General features: G+C 45.6%; 2 protein-coding genes across 4 annotated transcripts; one reads left to right on the top strand and one right to left on the bottom strand.

The window, feature by feature from the left end:
• Positions 1-523: 523 nt before the first annotated feature.
• Positions 524-2,900, bottom strand: ndufs6 (NADH:ubiquinone oxidoreductase subunit S6). Its single transcript, XM_076159946.1, has 4 exons — positions 2,731-2,900; positions 2,366-2,419; positions 902-1,024; positions 524-647 (listed from the first exon to the last, which is right to left on the bottom strand). The coding sequence occupies exons 1-4, from the start codon at positions 2,872-2,874 to the stop codon at positions 579-581; spliced, it is 390 nt and encodes a 129-aa protein (XP_076016061.1). The 5' UTR covers positions 2,875-2,900; the 3' UTR covers positions 524-578.
• Positions 2,901-6,742: 3,842 nt separating this feature from the next.
• Positions 6,743-19,341, top strand: lpcat1 (lysophosphatidylcholine acyltransferase 1). Of its 3 annotated transcripts, XR_012964576.1 has the most exons (15): positions 6,743-7,015; positions 13,034-13,173; positions 13,262-13,476; positions 13,859-13,971; positions 14,252-14,312; positions 15,427-15,485; positions 16,391-16,425; positions 16,685-16,739; positions 16,886-16,968; positions 17,076-17,201; positions 17,721-17,874; positions 17,991-18,089; positions 18,172-18,313; positions 18,405-18,938; positions 18,974-19,341. XR_012964576.1 is itself a non-coding variant. In XM_076159944.1 (14 exons), the coding sequence occupies exons 1-14, from the start codon at positions 6,908-6,910 to the stop codon at positions 18,521-18,523; spliced, it is 1,509 nt and encodes a 502-aa protein (XP_076016059.1). In that variant the 5' UTR covers positions 6,743-6,907; the 3' UTR covers positions 18,524-19,341. The 3 variants fall into 3 exon arrangements, 2 of the variants coding, with proteins under 2 accessions (XP_076016059.1, XP_076016060.1); XM_076159944.1 differs by having other exon boundaries at positions 18,405-19,341; XM_076159945.1 differs by having other exon boundaries at positions 6,744-7,015; positions 13,262-13,338; positions 18,405-19,341.
• Positions 19,342-22,133: the final 2,792 nt, after the last annotated feature.

Raw genomic sequence — 22,133 nt, forward strand, 5'->3', positions numbered from 1 at the left:
AGTCACAGCTTGGCTACCTGCTGCTGAGAGTTGAAGGTTTAAAAGGATTCCAACCAGAAGAATTAAACTGGAGCGCATTCATGACGTGAAGTGAAGTCCTACTAATGCCGAGAGTGAAGAGGTAAAGCATAAGTCATCTCCATCAGATGGTTACGTTATGATTAAAACCAATTTAAATATTTACTCCTGTTACATTTTAGTGTAACGGTGCAAGCTGATAATTTGGCTCCTTTTAAATTAAATATCTGCACTAAAAATTGTCTTTAAACACTGAAACCTAACACATATGTTGAACATTGCTGACATCTGCTGGTCTCTGGGGGAACTACAGCCAGCAAACCCATTTCTCACTAAGTAAACCTTGTAACAGAAGAAAGTCAACATGTTTGCTCACAGAACCATCTCCTCCTCTAAAAGACACATTAACCCTTCTCACAAAGGACAATATCTAAAGAATCATTCATGTATATTTAACTGGTTGTGGTCACAGTGATATGGATTTGAAATCAAAGGGATGCAGCAGTAGACAGGCAGGAGATAATTTATTAACCAATGACATTTAATACAGAGAAGGAGTCTCAATGATGATGCTGGTGCTTGAACTGTAACCCACAATAGCCACAAGTTCCCACTTTTGTATCTTTGTCCTAAAAGAAGAGACAGAGACAAATACAGTCAGGGTCCAATAATCTAAAGATTGGAAATTGTAACACAATAGAAAATGCAAAATAAAAGCTTTACAATGATCCATGTTGAAGATGCAAATGCCTATAATTATAATCTGACCTCTCTGGTGTAATCTTTCTGTTTAAAGCTTACAGTATTGGACTTTCACTCATGTCTGATTTCATTCCCCCCTGACTGAGAGCACCTCAGGGGTGTGTGAGGTGTGAGAGTTTACCAGGTTGATGTAGACTTTGGGGTGGCCCAGAGCTCCTCCACCTCCGTCACACGACACCACTCTGGCTGCCACGTTGCTGACTGTCTCCTCTGCCACCAGCTCGATGGCAAAGTTGGTATTCACCTGAACACAAATAAGTGTGGCAGGAGGACGGATCACCTTTGGGCCATTTATCCCTGATAAATAAGTTTAGAGAGACTAAAGATCCTGCCATCTAACCTGGTATGTCCAGGGGTCCTACAGGACTAGGGGGGGTCCTTGTAGACTGGGTTAGAGACCCCTCATCATTCACAATACAAGTAATCTGACATGGGTACCCGTATTGAACAGGTACCCATGCTGAAATATATTTGAGACCATGATGTACTGTACATATGTGGGGCGTGGTTGAGCATGGTGACGGTGTGTGTGTGTGTGTGTGTGTGTGTGTGTGTGTGTGTGTGTGTGTGTGTGTGTGTGTGTGTGTGTGTGTGTGTGTGTGCGTGTGTGTGTGTAGCAGAGGTTGGAGACTCAGGCACAGAACCAGAGAACAACTGAAAGGCTGAAAAGTGTGTGAGCTGAAGACACGCGACTGATGTGTACAATTACAAAGCTACAATTATTATACCTGCACATGTGCATTATCGTAAAGCACATGTGACTCAATGCGGCGATCATTTATACGACATAAAGGTTTTATTAAACTAACAAAGGGCACCAAATTAAAATGCAGCCATGTCATGCAATTAATATAATGATGGACACAATGATGCCAGTTGCTATGGTGCGATGGTACGGCAGTGATAAGAAACAGTTGTGATCTCTAAACTACACCTCTTCAGTAACATGTAGCGATAAACACGCAGAAACAAACAAACGTACTTCACGCAACTACTGTAATTCACACCTCTGCCAGTAGAGGCCGACGTTGAGCTAGAGGTTTCCAAATGTTTCCAAAAAAGTATGAAAAGTGTCGAAGCGTTTTAAAGCCTCGACGTGACGAAATTGCTATCTTTAAATATCTGAATTAAATAATAATGCTTACAGTAAAGACACATTTGTCTTTCGTTTAAACATCTCGTTTCTAGCGCATCATTAACTACAATATATCGAAACTAAGGTTACAATATTTAATTACTACAATTTTAAATCATACATATGTATATTACTTATTTCCAACAGTCTGAAGCATTGATTGATTGTGATTGGAGTCAAAAACAGTCTTTTATTAACATATATCAGTCTTTAAACTCGGTGTTACAGGTCGAGCTGCTGCGGGATTTATGTCTGAGTTTTTCTTTTTACAGCATTAAAGCTAAATTAGTATTTATTTGTTTTAAAATGGGATGATGTAATAAAAGGAGAGAGAGAATACACAAACTACGTGGCTGCCACTTATTTTTATACTTAAATACTGCGCACATTTTCTGCTTATTTAAACCGCCCTAGTATTTATCCTGAAGCACACACAGGCTGATTTCTTACCTCCTTCTGTCTGCCAACGAACCGAGCCCTCTTGGGATCCCGCTCATCATACACCTGAGGAAGAAAAATAGGATTGAACTCAAAATAAACAGATTATCGGGCAACAACACAACTTTGACACTGTGTTGTTGTCCCGGGGTCCATTTACGGACAAAGCTACACACTCTGCAGTACAGGTTTGTCAAACACACATATCTTAAGACAGGGTATGTGCTTATAATAAGTGATAGGTAATCATTTATACACAAATTAGCACAAATCAAAGCTACAAATGTCAGAAAATGTGTCCATTACAAAAGTGACAATGCTAATGTGAGCTAGGACATCCGGGGAATAAGACAGTAATGTCGGTAGTAAACGTTTACCTGGCCGGTGTGAGTGACTTGCTCGCCGGTAGCAGAGAACACCGAACTGTAACTGTGTGCAGGTACAGCACATAGCCTCAAAGGTGAAAGAAGAACCTTAACATTTCTACTGAAGGACAGAACTCTGCCCGCTATGGCCGCCATGTTTACAGTCTGGGATCCCAGAATGCTTTGCGGTTTTAGCCTGGATGCCCTTTAAAATATATGTCCTGGGTTTTGCCTGTCAGGCAGCCCATCTCCATACGTCGTTCGCCTTAATGAACAGATTAAGCTTTATTATGCATAGATGTGTTTAGAGTTCAAGTAGTTAATATTAGCATTAGATTAGTGGGGAAGTTTTGCGTCTGTAAATAGTGAATGAGATAGATGTGTGCATACTTGGAGAGAATACTTTGCCTCGCAGGCTAACAAATGGTCAAAGACAACCCCTCTTAAACCGGAAGCGTTATTCCGTTCTTCAGAGCAGCACTGTGGCCTTGTTGTGGGGTTAAAACGCTATATTCGGGGGAACAAGCCTGTTTTTAAAAACGCCCCGGACCACAGGAAAGGTTTGTGCACTGTCTTTGTTTGTGTGGGAGGAAATGATGAGCTTCCGACTCAAGTTTGGACTATTCTCGTGTCCAGCATGAACCGCTAGCTTGACTCCACGCTCGTCTCCTTGGCCGGTCACACACACACACACTCACAGCGGCTCAAGTGTTTACTTAACTTTGAATTGTTACTTTGCTATATGGATAATAATAATAATTAATGTCAGAGTAGTGTGCGAGCAACGAACAAACGAGGGTTTGTTTGTATGTTTTGTTATTATCTGTAACTCTGTAACATGTAAGTGTGCTTATAAGTATTAAACCTTCAGCTTTAAATGAAGTAATAATAATAATACAAGGATGATGATAATACTACACTGTTATTACTCTATCTAGACAGTATAAAGTAATCACACACACCTCGGCATTACACCCTTGTCATTGTTGAACATGTAATGCCCCAGTTCAACATTTTGGGACTTTGTTGCCAGGATGTCCATTCAGCCATAACAGCATTCCTGAGGTTGAATCGTCAGGCCTGACAGGCAGGACACATTATCATTCATCCCTACGGTGTTGGTAGAGGAGAGGCTCAGGCTCTGAACCTGTGAAGTTTCGCCACATTACAGTGACCTTTCATTCACTTTGGCTCAAACATAAAGGATCTTCACAGAGGCGTTGCCAGGAAGTTTGAATTCCGTATCCCAGTGTGCTGGCCCATTTGAGATTTCCCTTCACTTTACTGCAGAGTTAATGTTGTAGATCTAACACTCATTCCTGTACCTTTCTCCTCCCTCTGTAGGCTCTGAAATCATGTCGCCCCTCCTGTTGAAGCACCTGGCGACAGCTCTGACCCACCAAGTGGCCCAGATGAGCCGGTTTACTCTGACCTCCTCAGCTGCAGCCTACAGACATCTCTGCACCATCTCTGCAGCTCCCAGCAGGCTGCTGCTGTCAGCAGGAAGAGCCACGTCCATTCAGCCTCGTCTGTCAGACTCCCCTTCGACGTGCGGACCAACTTTGTTAGGACAGTGTCGACATCTTCCCTGCATCCAGCCGTCTGCAGGCATGAAAACCAAGTCTGCCCTGAAAAGGCGCTGCAGAGACTGTTTCTTTGTGAGGAGGAGGGGACGCTTGTTTGTGTTCTGCAAGACAAATCCAAGACACAAGCAGAGGCAAGGCTAGAAGGGGTTAAGATAATCAGTTAGATTGTGGAGTTTTGTGCTGTGGTAAAACAATAAAGTGTAAACTATCTTTCATATCCTCTTCTCCTCTGTTTCTGTGTCCGAAAACAAATCCACAGCCTTTTTTCTGAAATCGGCCCACATTGAAGAAACTCTTGCCGTATTCTTCCTCTGCTTTATAGACACGCTACATAAAATACGGTCTGAACCAAAATATAATTATATGATATACAGATAGTGTTCACCATTTTCTGAATTATTTCCCTCGGGATAAATAAAGTTCCATCTTATTTTATTGTCTTAGGTTAGTTTCTTGAAGAGTCACTCAGCTGATTTTGTAAGCAGTCAAATTGATCAAATGTTACACTGACGGTATCCAATCATAACCAAAAACCAAATTTTGTGATTTTGGGTCTGGCTTACACAAAATAAGTTAATCTAAAATGTGCTGCTTTATGTATGAAACAATGTAACCGTAATCACGTATAAAAGCACCAGTGGATACAACAGTACCTTTATGTTGTCTGTTCATCCACATGAGGGCGCCAAAGCTTCAGGATCCAACCTGCCACATTGAGGCAGACCAAGAAGACTAACGTGTATCAGCAAACCAGTGTGCACGTTTTGTATTATTGCCACTAACTTAGGGCACTTTCCTCCTCCACCGCCTCCTCCTCTTCCTCCTCCTGTGCAGAGCTGCATGGCCGTGAGCGAACACAGGCTGAAGAAGGCAGACACCCACTCGCTCAGTCTTTCCTCTCAGTCATTAACATCTGTGACATCATTTGTGATTCTTCAAACAAGTGTGTCACAATGATGTGTTTAACATCATTGATAATTCTCAATATAGTGTGTATGTCGAAGATGTCATTAACAGGTGTGACACGAGCCCATTCATTCATTTCTCCCATCTCCCACTACTACTACTATAACCTTAATGACCTATTTGGCCATGCAAATAGAAATTGTCAATGAGCTGAAAAGCCCTCTATGCAAATGCCCGACCTCTGACCTCTGAAGGTCAGGCAAGTTTGGAGGCATTTGGCAGAATGGTGCAGGCTATATTAACATACATACTGTACACTTACACACTTACACACTTACACACACACACACACACACACACACACACACACACACACACACACACACACACACACACACACACACACACACACACACACTCCAATTTGAATAGGTAGGAAAATAAAGAGAAAGCACAAAGCATGCTACAATATTGACAGACTTAATCATGCAAACAGTGCAGGCATGGAAACACGACTGGTTTGTGAGGTGTTTGGCAACAAATACAGGGCCTCCTCCTGTTACTGCCGCATAAAGGTTAACATTTACTGATGGAGGAAGGACCAACAAGCCGGTGCTCACATATTCCTTTAGCTGAATGTTTGTTTAACTAAATTCCATTCTGTGTTTCAGGATCAGTATTTATCACGTGCCTCACAGTTACGTGTTGGCATTTTGAAGCAAACAGCTATGGGTGCATCATTGTTGTGTTGGAGCACAGCCTGTAAGTTTAGTTCCCCCTGAGATCACAACATGAACAGGCCAGCAAGCTGTTTCTCCTGTTCTGCATTACAAAATGAGAAGTAGCCTGTGGTGTTTGATCCCATCGTACAGTGTACATGAGTTTTTTTGGCTTTATGTGTGATGAATCATGAGTTGTGAGAGTGGGAGTTCCTACTTGTTGACCCAGACAGACTGGACATGTTCTTGTTTAGTTAGTCCGACTTTGTTTGTGCTTTCCTTTAATTGGTTGCTTACTTTACCTTGATAAGCATTGCACTTCCATTTGGCTCGAGGGCGTGGATGTGTGTGTCTTTGTGTGCGTGTGTGTGCGCCACCGGATTTTGAGACTTGCCTTCAAAGCAAAAGCTCGATCCCCATAAGGAATCTTTGGTAATGCAATAACAGCAAAATGAAAATTATATCACCTACATGAATATAATAAAACAATAAAAGAAATGCGAAATTATTCAGATTTTTTACATTTTGATTGATTTAATATATTGGATTTTCTATTATCTATATTGTCCACAATTATGAACATAGAAAACAGACAGCAAAGCTAATGTGCTGTGTCTAGATCATAGTTTCTACAGTTAAGCTTGTATATATTAATATTCTCAGCTTTTTGCATCTATCTTTGCTTTTTTCACTCACAGTCAGACGTTGATGTTTAACTTTTGAAATATATGGCGGACTCCTCCTTTACAACTAGAGTTTTATTTTGAAATATAACCGGAAGTGTGTTTTTTCGTCGCCAGCTTGCCGTGCCGGACCCCTCCTCCCCGCCCAGCATCATTCCATTCCACCCCGGGGAAGGTGAAAGTGGCTGTGTTCCGCCCCAGCTGCAAACTGCGACTTTATCCAACATTACGCGACATTTTGGAGTTAACACAGAATTATTTTTCTTAACTTTTCGGGGCGTCAGCTTTGTGAGGCATGAAGTTGTCAAACAGCGCCTCCTCCTCCTCCGGGGCGCAGCGGGGCTCGCAGCTCTCTAACCCGTTCGTCCACGAGCTCAAATTCACCCTGACAGACAAAATAAGGGTAAGACTTTAATGGGACGATCAAAAGTGAATTGTTTTACACGTGTGCGTCATTCTAACTTATGTAAACTCACCGCGTCATCCCTGAGAGCGTGTGTGTCTTGAGTTATTTAGTTAAGATAAGTCTGTAAACAAGTAGCTGCACCGACAGATGAGCCGCTTTGATTGACAGACACGTCCTTCATGATCTAAGGTGAATCGAGAGATATGATCTATGGATGGAGATGACAAACACGTCCCAGTTATCTTGTCACCATAATGACATCATCATGAATGGTTCATTAATCATGAAGGGTTACAGTGGTTTATGCCATTATTCATGTTATGTCACATGAATGGTGGCATAGTTGACACACACACTGGAGAGAGAGTGTGTGTATGTACATCAAAAACACACAACATTCCTCCATTCCTCCAGTGGCCTCCTAACTCGCCAGAGAACATTGTTCAGAGGGCCAGAATTTGCAATTGGTGCTTTTTGTTAATATTTCTGACTTAATTTTGTATTTGCATTACAAACTGATCGTCGTGGGAGACATGAATGAACCCACTCTAGGATGTCCCAGTTGTTGACATCATAGCACCCCGTATAATGATGACTGGTGTTACAGGTTCTGGAGAAGCTTACAGTTGTTTTGCAGATATGAAATCTATAAAACCTCCCAATAAATTCAGGCACACGCTGCTTCCATTTCTCTTATCTCTAACTTAAACAAATGACCTTCTGTTTCTTAGTCGACTTCTCCTCCCTACCAAATCAAGAGCACCTGGATTTGCATGTCAAACATTTGCATTCTCACATGGGTTCACTCCAACCAAAGCTGGAGTTCCCTGTCAAACCGACCTCGTGCGTTTGGTCTTAGATGACTGTACTAACATCAGAGCAAGAGCGCACATGCCTGCTTCCCACACTCTGCCTCTGTCACACAGATAGAGCCCGGACCGGACACCCTGCAGGTGTGTGACTGTGTCAATATGTTCACACTAAGACGCACACGTGCTGCGCTCACACTCGAGAGTTAAGAGATCAAGCAAGGCAGCAGATAAACAAGGATCATGTAAATACAAACAGTTTGTTTTGGTTTGGATTTGGGGTTCTGATCTTTGTTTAAAGTGTAGAAACACACGGCCTAACTTGTATAACCAGGCTGGTGGAAGTGAAGAGTCTTGCCGCCCTCCTCCCCCCCCCCCTCCCTCTTCCCCCTTGCTCTGCCGATGGGTTTGTCCGTGTCGCATTTCCCCCACAGCCCCAGGGCCCAGAGATGCCGGTTTGCATTCACAGCTATACATACAAAGCACAAGGCTCAGGAAATTGGCCTTTTTCTTGTTTGTACAGTGAGTTCCCAACAATAACTTTCCACTGAGGCGCAGAGTCAAAGTGGTAAGCCCGGGATTTGGAGCATTTCTTGCATGGTCACACAGCAGCAGAGTGCGTTGTGCTCCACTTGTCAGTCAGGTTTAGGTTCAGACTCTTTTGTTGTGTCATTTCTGTTACGTCGTCAAATGACAGTTGGCTCGGTGGAAGTTGCACCTCCGCTGAATTGGCCAGATATTTCCACAGTCTTGTGTCCCGTGTGTCTTCATTAGTTACCCCGGTATCTTCCTGACTCAGATTTTCCACTTGAGTTTGCAGTCTGTTGCACACATTTGCGTCTGTGTCAGATTAGAGCTGCAGCCGAGCTCAGAGGTGCTACACCGTTCCTCTCTCTGCCTCCTCACCTACAGCTCCTTTCTTCTGCGGCGCTGAGGTGTGTTATTCCACCTTAGACCCACGCAAACATTTCCCCGCACACGCAAAACATATGCAGGCACGACACGACGTGCACTCCTCCTCCCTGGGTGTGTTTGTCTACTCGTGAATCTGTGAGCACATTCCACCTCCTGGCTGTTCTTCCTGTAAAGTCTTGTTTTCCTCCCAGTGTGGAGACTAACTAGGTGGGCAATGAAAAGATCTCTGTGAAGCTGAGGCACACACACACACACACACACACACACACACACACACACACACACACACACACACACAGCTGGCAGCATTTTAGCTTACAGAGGAAATACCTGTAACATTTGACAGTTATGACTCAACTTTAAGATCCTTATGGAGCTCAAGTAACTCATGAAACAGCTGATGATCTAACGTATGTACTCCTGAGTGTGTGTGTGTGTGTGTGCTGACAGCAGGTGAGGGCTGACAGTGTGTAGTGTTGTGACCTGGTTGATTGCAGATGCTTTGGTTCCCGGTCCCAGTTGATACCCGGGCTACGTGACAAGCAGAGTGAGAGGCTGAGTGTTTCCTGTGTCCTCAGGTGGAAATCAGAGTGAGCTGCACTTAGCCCGCTCAAAACAATTAGCCAAGAACAATTAGCCTTCACCCCAGGGTGTCCCTTCACCATAGGAGCAGATTAGATGTGCCGGGCTGCGTGGCACAGGAGAGCTGGGTGTTAAGGGGCCGAGCTGATGGAGAGAGAGGTGACACCTTATCTGCAGAGCGAACACACATCGCTCTACTACATGCTCTCTGTCATGATCTTATAGTGTTCTAATTAGGCAAAACAATGTCTAATACTGTGCTACGTGCTCATTTAGTCGCTGGTCTAAGATGCTTATCAGTGGTTGGACAGTTTCTTAATAGTGACTCGTGAAAATGCTGCATAAAGACTTAATGAGGCTCATCAGCTGCAGCAGGAAGCTTCGCCATCTGCTCTGCCCTCTGCCTCAATCTGACCCTGCTGCATGTCTACACACACACACACACACACACAGACACACACACAGGTGAGGGCGTGCGTGCCAGATGTGTATCTCTCCGTGTCTGTGTGTAGATGGATGTGCTCTTAAGAATGTGGGTTTGCAGAGAGGAGAGTCTGCTGGAGTGAAACTATTAGATTTTAAAGTTCATTTGTAACAGCAAATTAAACACAGTTAAGCTGATTGATCCAGAATACTTAGCTGTATAAGATTAATTTCCTTTACTGCCCCCCCTGACCCCCCTCCGTCTGATTCCCTCTAGTTAGCACATTAATGCATCTGCTCATTTTCCAGACGGATGCTTACATAAAACATTGGATTTCATGAAGAAAGGGACCAAACCACAGATGTCTGATTGTATGTATGTATGTATGTTTGTATGTTCATGTATGTCCAAAGGCATTCTCACTACACAGGCACAAGCTCCTCCCTTCTCTAGGAGGCTTGGAGAGAGTCACAGTCATCACACTGCACTCATACCTGTACAGTAAATGAGCCCAACAACAATAACAACCAGAGGATGGGCTTCATGTTCAGATCCCTTCCCCTATATCTTGTCTCTTATACATGTACTGTATATGTATATGAAGCTGCTGTGTGTGTGTGAGAGGTCAGAGGTGTGTCTGTATGGAGCAAACCTGCTGTGCATGTGACAGGAAGCTGCTGAACTGGTTTCTGTTGTTCCTAAGTGGTAGTTGTGAACTCTCCAGATTGTATTTACTTTGGGAGCTTATTCTCTTAAAGATACTTGTTCCTGTTATGTTTTATGTCTTTTCTCATTAATTATATGAGTTAACATTTGGATTATAGATTAGTAGAAGGCCTGAAGCTCACATTGGAACCTAAATCACAACTACAACCCCCCACAAACACCACTGACTGACTGACTGACTGACTGACTGAGAGTATAACACTTAGACATTAGATACCACACATATTGCAAATTGAAATAACAGCATACGCGCACTTGGTAACAGAAGGGTGTGTGTGTGTGTGTGTGTGTGTGTGTGTGTGTGTGTGTGTGTGTGTGTGTGTGTGTGTGTGTGTGTGTGTGTGTGTGTGTGTGTGTGTGTGTGTGTGTGTGTGTGTGTGTGTGTGTGTCTAGAGAGACAATGGCTCCATGGTGGCTCCCCAGAGTCTCCTGAATATTTTAGACATAGCTGGACTCTTGCTTGCATTTGCTGCTTTATCCAGTGTGTGTAAGCATCAGGGGGACGTTTGCTCTCGTGTTGGGTGGGTTTACATTACATTTACTGTATTGTCTTGTTTGATTCAATGATGGAGAGCTTTAAAAACACGATAAGGGCAGTAAAAGACAGGAAATGCGCCTTATTTGGTCACAGAAATGTCATGAGTGATATCACAAGTTGCTTATCTAAGAATAAAAGGAGGATGTGTGTGTGCCACTGTTTGATTCGTGACTCCAGCGCTGCTCAGGCATATTTGTTGACAGACCGGCACAGTGGATGAGCTCTTACTCACATAAAACACTGGAAATTGCTCCCCTGGTCTCCGCCCCGGCCCGTTCTCATCCCACCTCCTGAGAGAATGTCAGCGGATCCTCCCAGATGGATTTGTTAAGCTCCGACAACCATTCCGCCGCGCATCAGGGACTGGGGGGGAGGCGAGAGAGGCGAGGGAGGCGTTAGAGCGTCATAAATCAAGCCCATTACTGTTTATTTATTAATATAGCCCCGCAGCCTGCACCTGTGCTCCTGGTGAGACATGGAGCGGGGGAGGAGAGGGAGGGGGGAGGAGGGGGGATACGACTCCCCAGGGGGGGGAGCCCATCAATGCAAAGCAGGAGAGGAGAAGAGATGGAGGGAGGGAGGGAGGCGTGATGGATGTGCAGAACTCTGATGTGAGGAGTGAGAGATGGATGGACGGAGGGAGGGATGAGGCGTTCCTCTGAGGTTGGAGTTTGCAGTAAAACGGGCCGGGAGGTTGATGAGAGACGAACGGGCTCCGTGGATCTACAGGGCTGGAGAGATGGAACGGAGGGCGGGTGAGGGGTGGGGGGGGAGGGAGGGGGGGAGGTTTAAGATGTCACACAGCCTGAATTAACACCAGAGGCCGGGACTTTGTGACCCCGTTACACCCAAACACACCGCTCCTCCCTCATTATGGAGCAAATGAAAAAGCGTGACAGGCCAGTCAGCTGACTTGTCATCATTCTAACAGTCTGCAGAGGAGCTGGGAGCTGTTTGTGTGTGTGTGTGTGTGTATCTGAGGAGCAGCAGTGTAGAAGTCTTAAGCTGTCCTGGGTGTTACTCAAAGGCCAAAGACAGATTATTACCAAACTTCCTGAATGTCTTTGAAACAGCAGGACGTTCTTATTGATCAGTATATTTGGACGTATTGGACGTAGCTGTTGGAAACCAGGGGGGGGGGGGGCTCCTAAGCAGGAAGGTGTGAGAGAGGCATGACCAGCAGTGTGCCCGTCATGACTGATGGATGTTTGTTCCTTCCTGTCAGCACAAATGGAATGCGTCCCCACCCCCCATCTTGACGCGAAACACGCCGGCAACATTTTCTTCTGCGTGACAACAACAAAAATAGAACTCACATTGTCGGACGTTATTGTTTGTTTGTTGCCACCGGAATCTTAAATGATGATGAAGAACAGATTACTTTAATTCAATGGCCTGCTCTCAGTACGGCCCACTGACGTCTCCGTCCTGTCTATCCTGTCTGTCTCTCTCCTGTCTCTCCTCTCCGACCTGTCGACCTGACATCAGCCTTTGACACCGGCGACCTTTACATTCTTCTTAGGAGACCACAGAATTCTGCTGGCCTATCTGGCTGGGTCATAAACAGGCTCTCCTCCTCTTTAACAGGCACAACATTCTCTGTGTTGCTTGACAACATCACGTCTGGTAACTTTAGCTTTTTGTTGTGGGGTCCCACAAGGCTCAGTTCTTGGCCCCTTACTGTTCAGTCTACTGTTCATATGCTGCCACTTTGTTCCATCAGACAGAAACACAATGTGTCTGACTATATGCTGAGGACACACACTTGTATATTAGAATAGAAAGTCTCTAATATAAGTCTCTCTCTCTCTCTCTCTCTCTCTCTCTCTGGGCGTGTGTGTGTGTGGGTATGTTTACGTTGGTGGGTGGCCAACATTAGATTTCTTTTTTTATTCTCTTCTTTGTTGTTCATGATTGTTGCACTTTGAGCTTACATTGTGTGAAATGTGCTATATAACTAAACTTGACTTAACTTACCTTGCTCCGCCCCCTCCTCCTCCTCCTCCTCTTCCTCTCTCCAGATAGCACTGATGTCAGTAACGGTGTTCCCGGTGCGTCTGCTGCTGGTGGCCTCCTTCATGCTGCTGGCTTGGCCCTTCGCCTTCGTCGCTTCACTGGGACGTTCAGAGTTAACCTTGGAGCCACAGACCTGGTGGAGAAGGTGTGTGTGGGGGACAGGGAGGAGGAGATATTATAGATGTTTCAGTCATTCCCACTCTGCCAGGCTCACCCGTCTGTCTGCTCATCAGGCTGGTGGACGTGATGCTGAGGCTGATCATGAGAGCCATGTGGTTCTGTGGAGGCTTCTATTGGATCAAGGTGAAGGGTGAGCGGGCGATGCCCTCTGAAGCCCCCATACTCACCCTGGCACCACACTCCTCCTACTTCGACGCCATCCCAGTCACCATGACGATGGCTTCCATAGTGGCCAAACTGGAGAGCAAGAGCATTCCAGTCTGGGGCAGTGAGTAATGCGTCAACCTAAAGAACCCACCCGTGCCAGATAAGACACACAGTTTGCTCGTGTGTGTGTTGATGAGGAGAAACGTGTGGATAGGGATTTTTGGGGGCGAGTGTGTGTTTCCTCATTCCTCTATCAGAGGTGTGTGTGTGCTGATTTGAAGCAGAGCAGTGCTGCTTCACGTGGAATGCAAACTGGAAAATGCAGTTTAGAAGGTGTTTTACTTGTGAACATGAAAACATTCCACCTCTGTCAATTGTCACGTATTCAACCATTAAATTTTTAAAAAAGCTGTTGGAGTGCCATGAGGCTTATTTAACCCTTTACTGTACCCTGATGTTGTACAGTTTTACTCATGAAGTTCCTGTCATTGTGGCTTTTCTAGCTCTGATCAACTACATCAGACCCGTGTTTGTGTTCCGCGCAAAGCAGGAGTCCAGACGGAAAACTGTGGATGACATCAAGCGGAGAGCTCACTCTGGAGGGCAGTGGCCCCAGGTAACACACACACACACACACACACACACACACACACACACACACACACACACACACACACACACACACACACACACACACACACACACACACACACACACGCACACACACGCACACACACACACTCATCTGACCTCATCACATGACCTCGCTGAGCTCGGCCATTGAAAGGCGACGCAGCTTTCACACATTTCAAGACAATAGATACAAAGATAAGTCGTACTGTGTGTGTGTGTGTGTGTGTGTGTGTTCTGATGTTGTATGTACTTGTTGGTTCCAGATCATGATATTCCCAGAGGGGACGTGCACTAACAGGTCAGGGATCATCTTATTCAAGCCCGGTACGTATCCTGTCCCCTTCCTGCTGTAACGTGACCCTGAGGTGGAGCTGTGTGTGTGTGTGTGTGTGTGTGTGTGTGTGTGTGTGTGTGTGTGTGTGTGTGTGTGTGTGTGTGTGTGTGTGTGTGTGTGTGTGTGTGTGTGTGTGTGTGTGTGTGTGTGTGTGTGTGTGTGTGTGTGTGTGTGTGTGTGTGTGTGTGTGTGTGTGTGTGTGTGTGTGTGTGTGTGTGTGATTTGCATGTACTTCTTTTTACAGTACAGGTACAGTATTCTAAGTGAGTGCAGGGAGTTAAGGGGATTTCAAGGTCCATGGTTTTGCTTAAGGACACTTCTATAAGACTTTACATGGAGAACTCCAACGGAACAAGGAACCCTCCGATTCCTAGACGACCGCTCTACCATCCTGAGCCATGCCGGCATAGAGACATTCAGCTCAGATAGATGGATAGAGAGAGAGGGAGAGAGAGAGACAGAGAGAGAGAATGTCAGAGAGAGAGAGAGATAGACAGAGAGTGACACACACAGATTATACTGCCAGCCATTGTTCTCTGCCTACAGCATCTAATCCCCTTTCTTCCAGTGCTCAGTCACTTTGTCATTCCCACTAAGTCCCACTCCTATCCCACTTTGCTTGCGTGTGTCGGTCTGTGCATTTGTCCATGCCGCTCTGTGTGTCTGGGTGTGTCTCCTCTAGTTAAGATCTTTTCACTGGCTCCCATCAAAACAACTCACTCCCTGTCTGTGTGCTGTAACATGCAGTGCTCACACTGGCAGATAGGTGTCACTGTTTCACCTCTCAGTACATGTATACATATTATTTAGGATTATTTACACTGATAAATACTGTATTTATATTGCACGGGTCGCTCTGTAAACTAAACTAAACCAGCACATATCCTTGTGTGTAACATACACACATACACACATACACACATACACACACACATCCTTCCCAATCCAGCTGAAGCTAAACAGAACCCATAATTCCCAAAGAAGAAAACATCCTGTACTTGTAGTGATCCTCATATTTCCTTATGGTCTGACAGTTTACCCCCCCCCCCCTCCTCCTCCTCCTCCTCTCCCCATCATTCCCTCTCCCTCTCCTTTCATTCCCAGGTGCTTTCATCCCAGGCCTTCCAGTGCAGCCGGTGGTGTTGCGTTACCCAAACAAACTGGTAAATACTCTGCCTGAACACTTCCTCCATCATTCTTCACATCAAGTGCTCACTTTTTTAAAAGTCTGTTTAGTTTATCTAACTCAGTAGACACACACACACACACACACACACACACACACACACACACACACTCGCTCTCATATTAACACATACACGATGTAACGGTTTCGTTCCCTGGGCTTAGTGTCACTGAATGACTTCACGTTGAAGTAGGATGATATTTCATCCTCTTATTTCTGTCTGTCACAAACACACACACACACACGCACACAGGTGTCATGTCTCTGTCAGCACCTCTCCCTGCTCTCTCATGTATTATGCACTTGGTATTACGTGCTTGTTCTTGTCTGTGTTCCCTAGAAAGCTTTTGTTTTTCTGCTCAGTGCTGAGTTTAGCCCCGAGTTCACGTTTCCATCAAGACTCATTATTCCTCTCGTCTATCTGTGCCTGGAAACAAAGCAGATAAAGAAACAGTAAAGGAGAACTACACCTGTCCCCTAAATGAAAAAACAAATTACACAAAACCTTGGTTGTCACAATGGCAGTGTAAATCTTTGTATTGATCCTTTTCGGAGGAATTTAATATCTCCTGTAGCCAGCTGAGTGTCCACATGCCCATATATGGGCCTGTGGTAAATGTGGTCTTCTCTTACACACACACTCTTACTGGGATTCACCTGTATCACATTATTAAGATAAAAAGATAAAGAAAGTAGAGATCTACAGTCTGTATTTTGTTGCTAGTCCACATAGTGATGAGAGCAGCGAGTGTGACCTCTGACCCAGACTGCCATGAACCAGAGTGGTACAGATTCATCTCCTGGAGGTGTGTGTGTGTGTGTGTGTGTGTGTGTGTGTGTGTGTGTCCTGAGCCACTTCCTCTTTGTCCTTCCTCTCTACAGGATACTGTTACATGGACGTGGCGAGGTCCAGCAGCGTGAGTGTCTCCGTGTCTCACTCACATACACCGCAAACACGCACACAAACACGGCTTGGGTTGCCTCCTCCTGCAGAACCGGGGAGTTAGAACACCAGTGACACGTTTTCTGATAGATAAAGGCTCCGGTGTGATGCTGTTGGGGGGTCAGGGTGGGGGGACGACCTCTGTTCTCCTTCATAAAGCGTCATCTGTCCACTTCCCCATCATATTGGTCTTGTTTTCCTCATCATGTCCCTTCCTGTGCTCCATCTCCCAGGTCTAAGATCCTCTGGCTCACTCTGTGCCAAATCCACAACCCAATGGAGATCGAGGTGAGTGCTGTGTTTGTGTTCCACAGTCACGTTCACTCCCAACCGTTCCATATTGTGAAGTGAATCAGTGAGGTGCAGCGTTCCTGAATGTTTTTCCGAGGCTTTTCCTCCCAGACAGGATGAAGCTGTTATTCCTCTTTCCTCAGTACTTGCCTGTTTACACACCGTCAGAGGAGGAGAAGGAAAATCCGGCTCTGTTTGCCAGAAATGTGAGACAAGTTATGGCCGAGTGAGTGAGTCTGCGATCGCGTCCTTTGCTCTTCATCTCCGTCTGTTGTTCCCTACACACTCCCAGAAATCACTCCCATCCTAAACTTTTCCTTTACGTTCCCACAGGGCGCTGGGTCTGCCACTCATACCGCTGTCGTTCGATGACTGCCAACTCACCCTATCGCGGGGCCCGCTGCGTATCCACGACAACAGCCGCCTGCTGGAGTTCAACCGGCTGGCGTGTCGCTTAGGGTGAGTGGAGGGAGGCTGGGGGGCTGACTGGGCGGGTTTGGGTGTGGAGCTTTGATATGAGAGAACAGAAGATGAAGCGCTACTGACACCTAGTGGCGACATGGGGAAACTACAGACAGGAGCAACTGACTGTGGTTCAGAGTGAGCATGAGGAAATCTATGACTGACTGAACAAAGGGACCATGGTTACACACCTGCACTGCTGCTTCTCACTACACAATTCTGTTACTGGATACTACACTTTTATGAAGCAATGTTTTGTCTCTGCACTTATTTAGCAGATTTAGTTTTCTGTGGTTTAATGAGGCTGTGGACGCTGGATAGAAATGTTCAATCAGATACAGATGAATGGATTTATCTGTGGATTGATTTGGCTGAACAACAACTGAGATAGAAACAAACTTAATATAGGCTATAAAGAAATTAGAGAGCGCAAAAAACTGTAAAAACTGATTTTCAACGTTTCCCTTCGTTTTGTAACTGTTGGATGTTTGTCTCTCCTCTGCTGTGTGTAAGCAGGCTGAAATCAGGGACTGATGAAGAGGTGCTGGAGCAGCAGGCCAGCAGAGCCAGGAAGCTGCAGGGAGACCGGCTGGGTTTGGAGGACTTTGCTCAGTTCATCAACTGGCCAGTTACAGACAAACTCACACAAGTCCACAGCTTCTTCTACCAGGTAACCACAACAACCGCTCAGTTGTGTCAACAACAATCTATAGAAGGTAAAAGGGAGATCATGTGGTCTTTTGCTCCTTCTGCTTCATTCTGCTGATTGAATACTTTTGTCCCCAGCATGAAAATGGACAGATAGACATCAGGCAGTATGTGACCGCTCTGTCTGCTGTGTGTCGACCATCAAAGTCTATGGAGACGCTCCGCTTGGCCTTCAAGGTGAGTCTGGCTGACTGTGGATCTGATCAGAGTTTGGTTTTGAAGTCAGCGTGAGAGAAATACTGTACGTGTTGATCTGCAGATGTACGAGAGCGACGAGGACAGGGACGTGCGGGAGGAAGACCTCGCTGCCATCTTTGAAATACTGCTGGGTGTGGAGGAGGTAGAACTTTCTGGACTCTTTGCAGCTCTGGGAAGATCTGACAAGACAAAGACCACATACGGTAAAGACCCAGGGATGAACTCATCTAACAATAATAAGGCCACAGTTGAATGGAGTTGTTGATCTTCTATCTCTCCTCTGCTTTCCTCCAGATGAACTCCATCATTTTATAGCGCAGCATCCAGACTTTGCCCACACGTTCCTCCACTTCCGTAACCATCCCAACCACGTCGTCAGCTCCAACGGACAAAGCCACAAGAAAGAGGACTGATGTGTGGCTGTGAGACTCCTCGGCACTCTGCCTGCCCTCTTCTCCTCAGTATGCTGCAGCTCGCCTGCCTGCCTGCCACCTCTGTGCCTTTAAACTCAAATCAGGGAAATGTGGTCGAGAGCCGAGAGCACGGAATCATGACGGACGGAATGAAAATCATTTAGGATCTGAGCAGCTCAGCGGGGACATAATGAGACGGATGGAGCGACCTTCTGGCCTGGAGGGAAGGAAGCCAGATGAAGCTCGTGTCTCCTTGGACTGTCGCCGCTTTCCTCTCTACGTTTTTTTTTCATTCTTTTATTTTGAGACTGCGAAATGATTTGAAGAAACACATTTTAAAGTGCTCGGCGTTTGTATTATTTATTTTAATTATTGAATCGGTTGATGAATCTCTTGTTCATCGACCTGGTTGAAGGTTCTCACTGTGACCTGATGCCAGCAGGGGTGAAGGTTTAAACGCTGACTAACGAAGTGGAAGGTTAAGTGTCTTCAGGTAAAGTGGACGGACGAAGGGAGGGAGGGAACCTTTGCTGACCTGAAGGAGGCGTGGTTGTGTACAAATCGCTGCCAGCTGTGAATGAAAAATCCTCATTTAAGGGATCTAAAGCCTCACTTTTGCGTAAACAAAATCTTACAAATTAAAATTCATCCAAAAGCAGCAACTGTCCTTCAAAGTAATTGATTGTGTAATGGCTGGTGTGGGGACAGTGTGGGGACATGTGTGGTGTTCCTCAGGGATAGTTTGGGTCCATGACATATTTTGTAATGATGTCAAACTAAACATTGCCCCCAAATGACTAAAATGATGTTTATCTTTCTGTTTCCTCTACTGTCCGTTATTTCACATTATTATTAGACATTTTGTACCAATGGCCACTAGAGGGAGCCCTGCTTCCCTACATTGACTGCCCTAATCTGCTTGTCCCATGATCTCATCTCATCATGTCAGACGTTTCTCCATCAGCTGCCTCTCCTTTATGGAGGAGGGAAGGGGACGTCTGTCTCCACATGGGGGCGCTAGCTCCTTTTCACTGGACACGCAGGAGAGCCCATGCATGGCTGCCCACCTGACGGACAGGAAAAGCATTACCTCATCCCCTCCCTTTATTCCTTCAGGTAAAAATAGACAGATTAAGCCTGAGCTTTGATGAGAGAAACCTACAGAGGAGGTGTGGATGCAGGGAGAGAGGGAGAGAGATGGAGGAGAGAGACTAAATGGATCGTTCTGCTCCAAATCCAATTCCTAATAGCTGGAGGGAGGCTGGGTGGGAGGGAGGGAGGGGAGGAGGGAGAAGAAAATAGTCAAAGGAAGAGGAGAGGGAGAGGAGGAGTGGAGATATCACGTCTAACAATTAAGACCTGCCTGCAGGCTCTAAAGAAGGAGCTTTGTTGAGAACATATAAATTGCTCATTGAGCAGCGGCTCTCTGCGCTCAGATACTCCTTCCTCAAAGGAATACGCCATAAAGCCTGCAGCCCACCACATAGGAGGGTTTGGAATCTGTTCCCAGTAAATGGAGACCCCCCCCCCCCTCAAGCTGTCATTCTGGTCAAGCCCCCCCCCTCAGACTGTAAACACAAACCTGGATCTGGTCCCAGGCAGTGCAGTCGGCTGAATCCCAGACTCTGCAAGGTGACAGATTCAGCTCAGCTAACTGTTGGGTTGTTTGTTTCTTGTGGCTCAGAGGTCAGAGGTCAAGTGCACTGAAATGAACCTGTCTGCTCCGAGCCAGCCGCCTTCAGCTCTTTGTTCCAAATGAAACATTTTAATCTCAGTTTTCTCTGCTCTGTAGTTATCAGGGTCTGATCCTCCTCGTCTGTCTGTCTGAAGTCTGGGACTCCCAATCAGGAAGCCCCCATCAGTCGGTCCCAGCTGGCTCACAGGAATAATTGACCTACATTTCCAAACGCAATTATTCCATTATATTGCACTTCAATGTGTTTAAGATGTGATTGTGCTTGAACGTTCACTGCTGGTGTGAACGTGCAGGTTAGTGGAGGAGCTGTGATGGACTGGGGCGCCTCACAACAGACACACAACAGACACAATGACACACTGACATCAAACTGTAAAGATCTCTACGTAATCAGAATAGTCACAGTTTTTTGGTTTGAGCTAAAACTTGACTTAAGTTGCAAGAACAGGTGAAGTAACTGAAGCTTGTGTGCGATCTTGTTGTGTGTCCTCTTTAGGCTTCAGCTCTGTAATGCTGCTGTGAATCCTGATAGGTGATGAAGACGACACACATGTACCTGCTGATTTATTCTTACTGATTTGTTCTCATTCTGCAGACTCCTCTTATATAGCAGGAGTATCAGGCGTCGGTCATTATAAGGCCTCACAAAAGCACATCAACTTCCTGTTCCCCGGGTCGTTAGGAGGTTCTGCTGCGTCTACACTACATTACAGCTATAGGATGGATGGTATGTGATTGTGTTTTGGACAGAGAGAAACACATTAAGCCAGGTGTTGCCTTCCCTCCATCCTTTACCTCTGACATGATGTGAGTGGGTTTGGACCAAAATCCTCCTATGTTGACAAGACGCAGTAAAACCCTTTCAAGTCGCTGCCATTTAATAAGAATCCAAATAAAAGGCTGTTGAAAATGGATATGTGTGTGTGTGTGTGTGTCCTGTGAGTGCAGCATGTAGACAGTTGATGGGGTGAACCCATAGAAAGGCGGCACATACATATAATTCATCCTTTATGTTTTTCAGTACAGTACGAGGCACGGAAGCATCCACTTGATCAAGCAGCCTTCACCATAAAAGACATCCAGCGTGGTGCGTGGGGTCCATTAGAGCGGCGAGCAGAGGAGAGAGAGGCGACGCAGGCGCTCAGAGATGGAGAGATGTAAAGAGCGGGACATCGTGGCTCAAAGGTTCAAGGCGAGTGCCAAGGAAATAAATCAGAACTTGGCTTGATTTGATTGTCCGTGTATATTCATGATGTAGAGGCGGTGCGGCGGCGGAGGAAACAACATCAGAACGCAGGGAAACAGAGGGGCGGCGAAGGTTATATACGGGGCTGTGATACTGAGGCCTGGATACAAAAGCATGGACAGTGTGTGTGTGTGAGTGTGATTGCCAGTAGAATCACTATTTCAAAGCTGCAGCACTTAAACCTGCTATTTCTCCAAAGGTCACATACACGGACTAATACTTCAAAAAGATGCGGATTGATCCTATTTCTTTATTCTGGCAGGATTTCAAACCTAATTTAATTTACTAATGTATTTACTTACATTACCAAAGATTCCCCCCTAATGATTAATAAACGGCGGGCCAATCAGAGCTCTCGTTGCTGATTTGTGCGTTGGGAGCTCATTAAACATTCAGTGTGGCCTCACATCAGTTGTTTCTACACCAAAATAGCTGAAACCTCATTAAACTAAAGTGTTTATGTGCTCATCTCAGCTGCTCAGGGGTCAAAGGTCATGTGTGTGTCTGTGCTTCATATGGAGGATCTAACTGTGAGGCATCTTTGGAGCTTTCTGGAGGCGTTCTCGTTGTTTTAGAGCTCACAGCTGCGGGTTTAAAAAGGTAAACATAGCTCAGATAACTCATAGCTGATGTAGGCTTTTGTATTTGATATCATACAGTCCAGCATG

This window comes from Genypterus blacodes, unplaced genomic scaffold (genome assembly GCF_046128005.1).
Source record: "Genypterus blacodes isolate CSIRO-AG114 ecotype Tasmania unplaced genomic scaffold, CSIRO-AGI_Gbla_v1 ptg000100l_1, whole genome shotgun sequence".
NCBI lineage: Eukaryota > Metazoa > Chordata > Actinopteri > Ophidiiformes > Ophidiidae > Genypterus > Genypterus blacodes.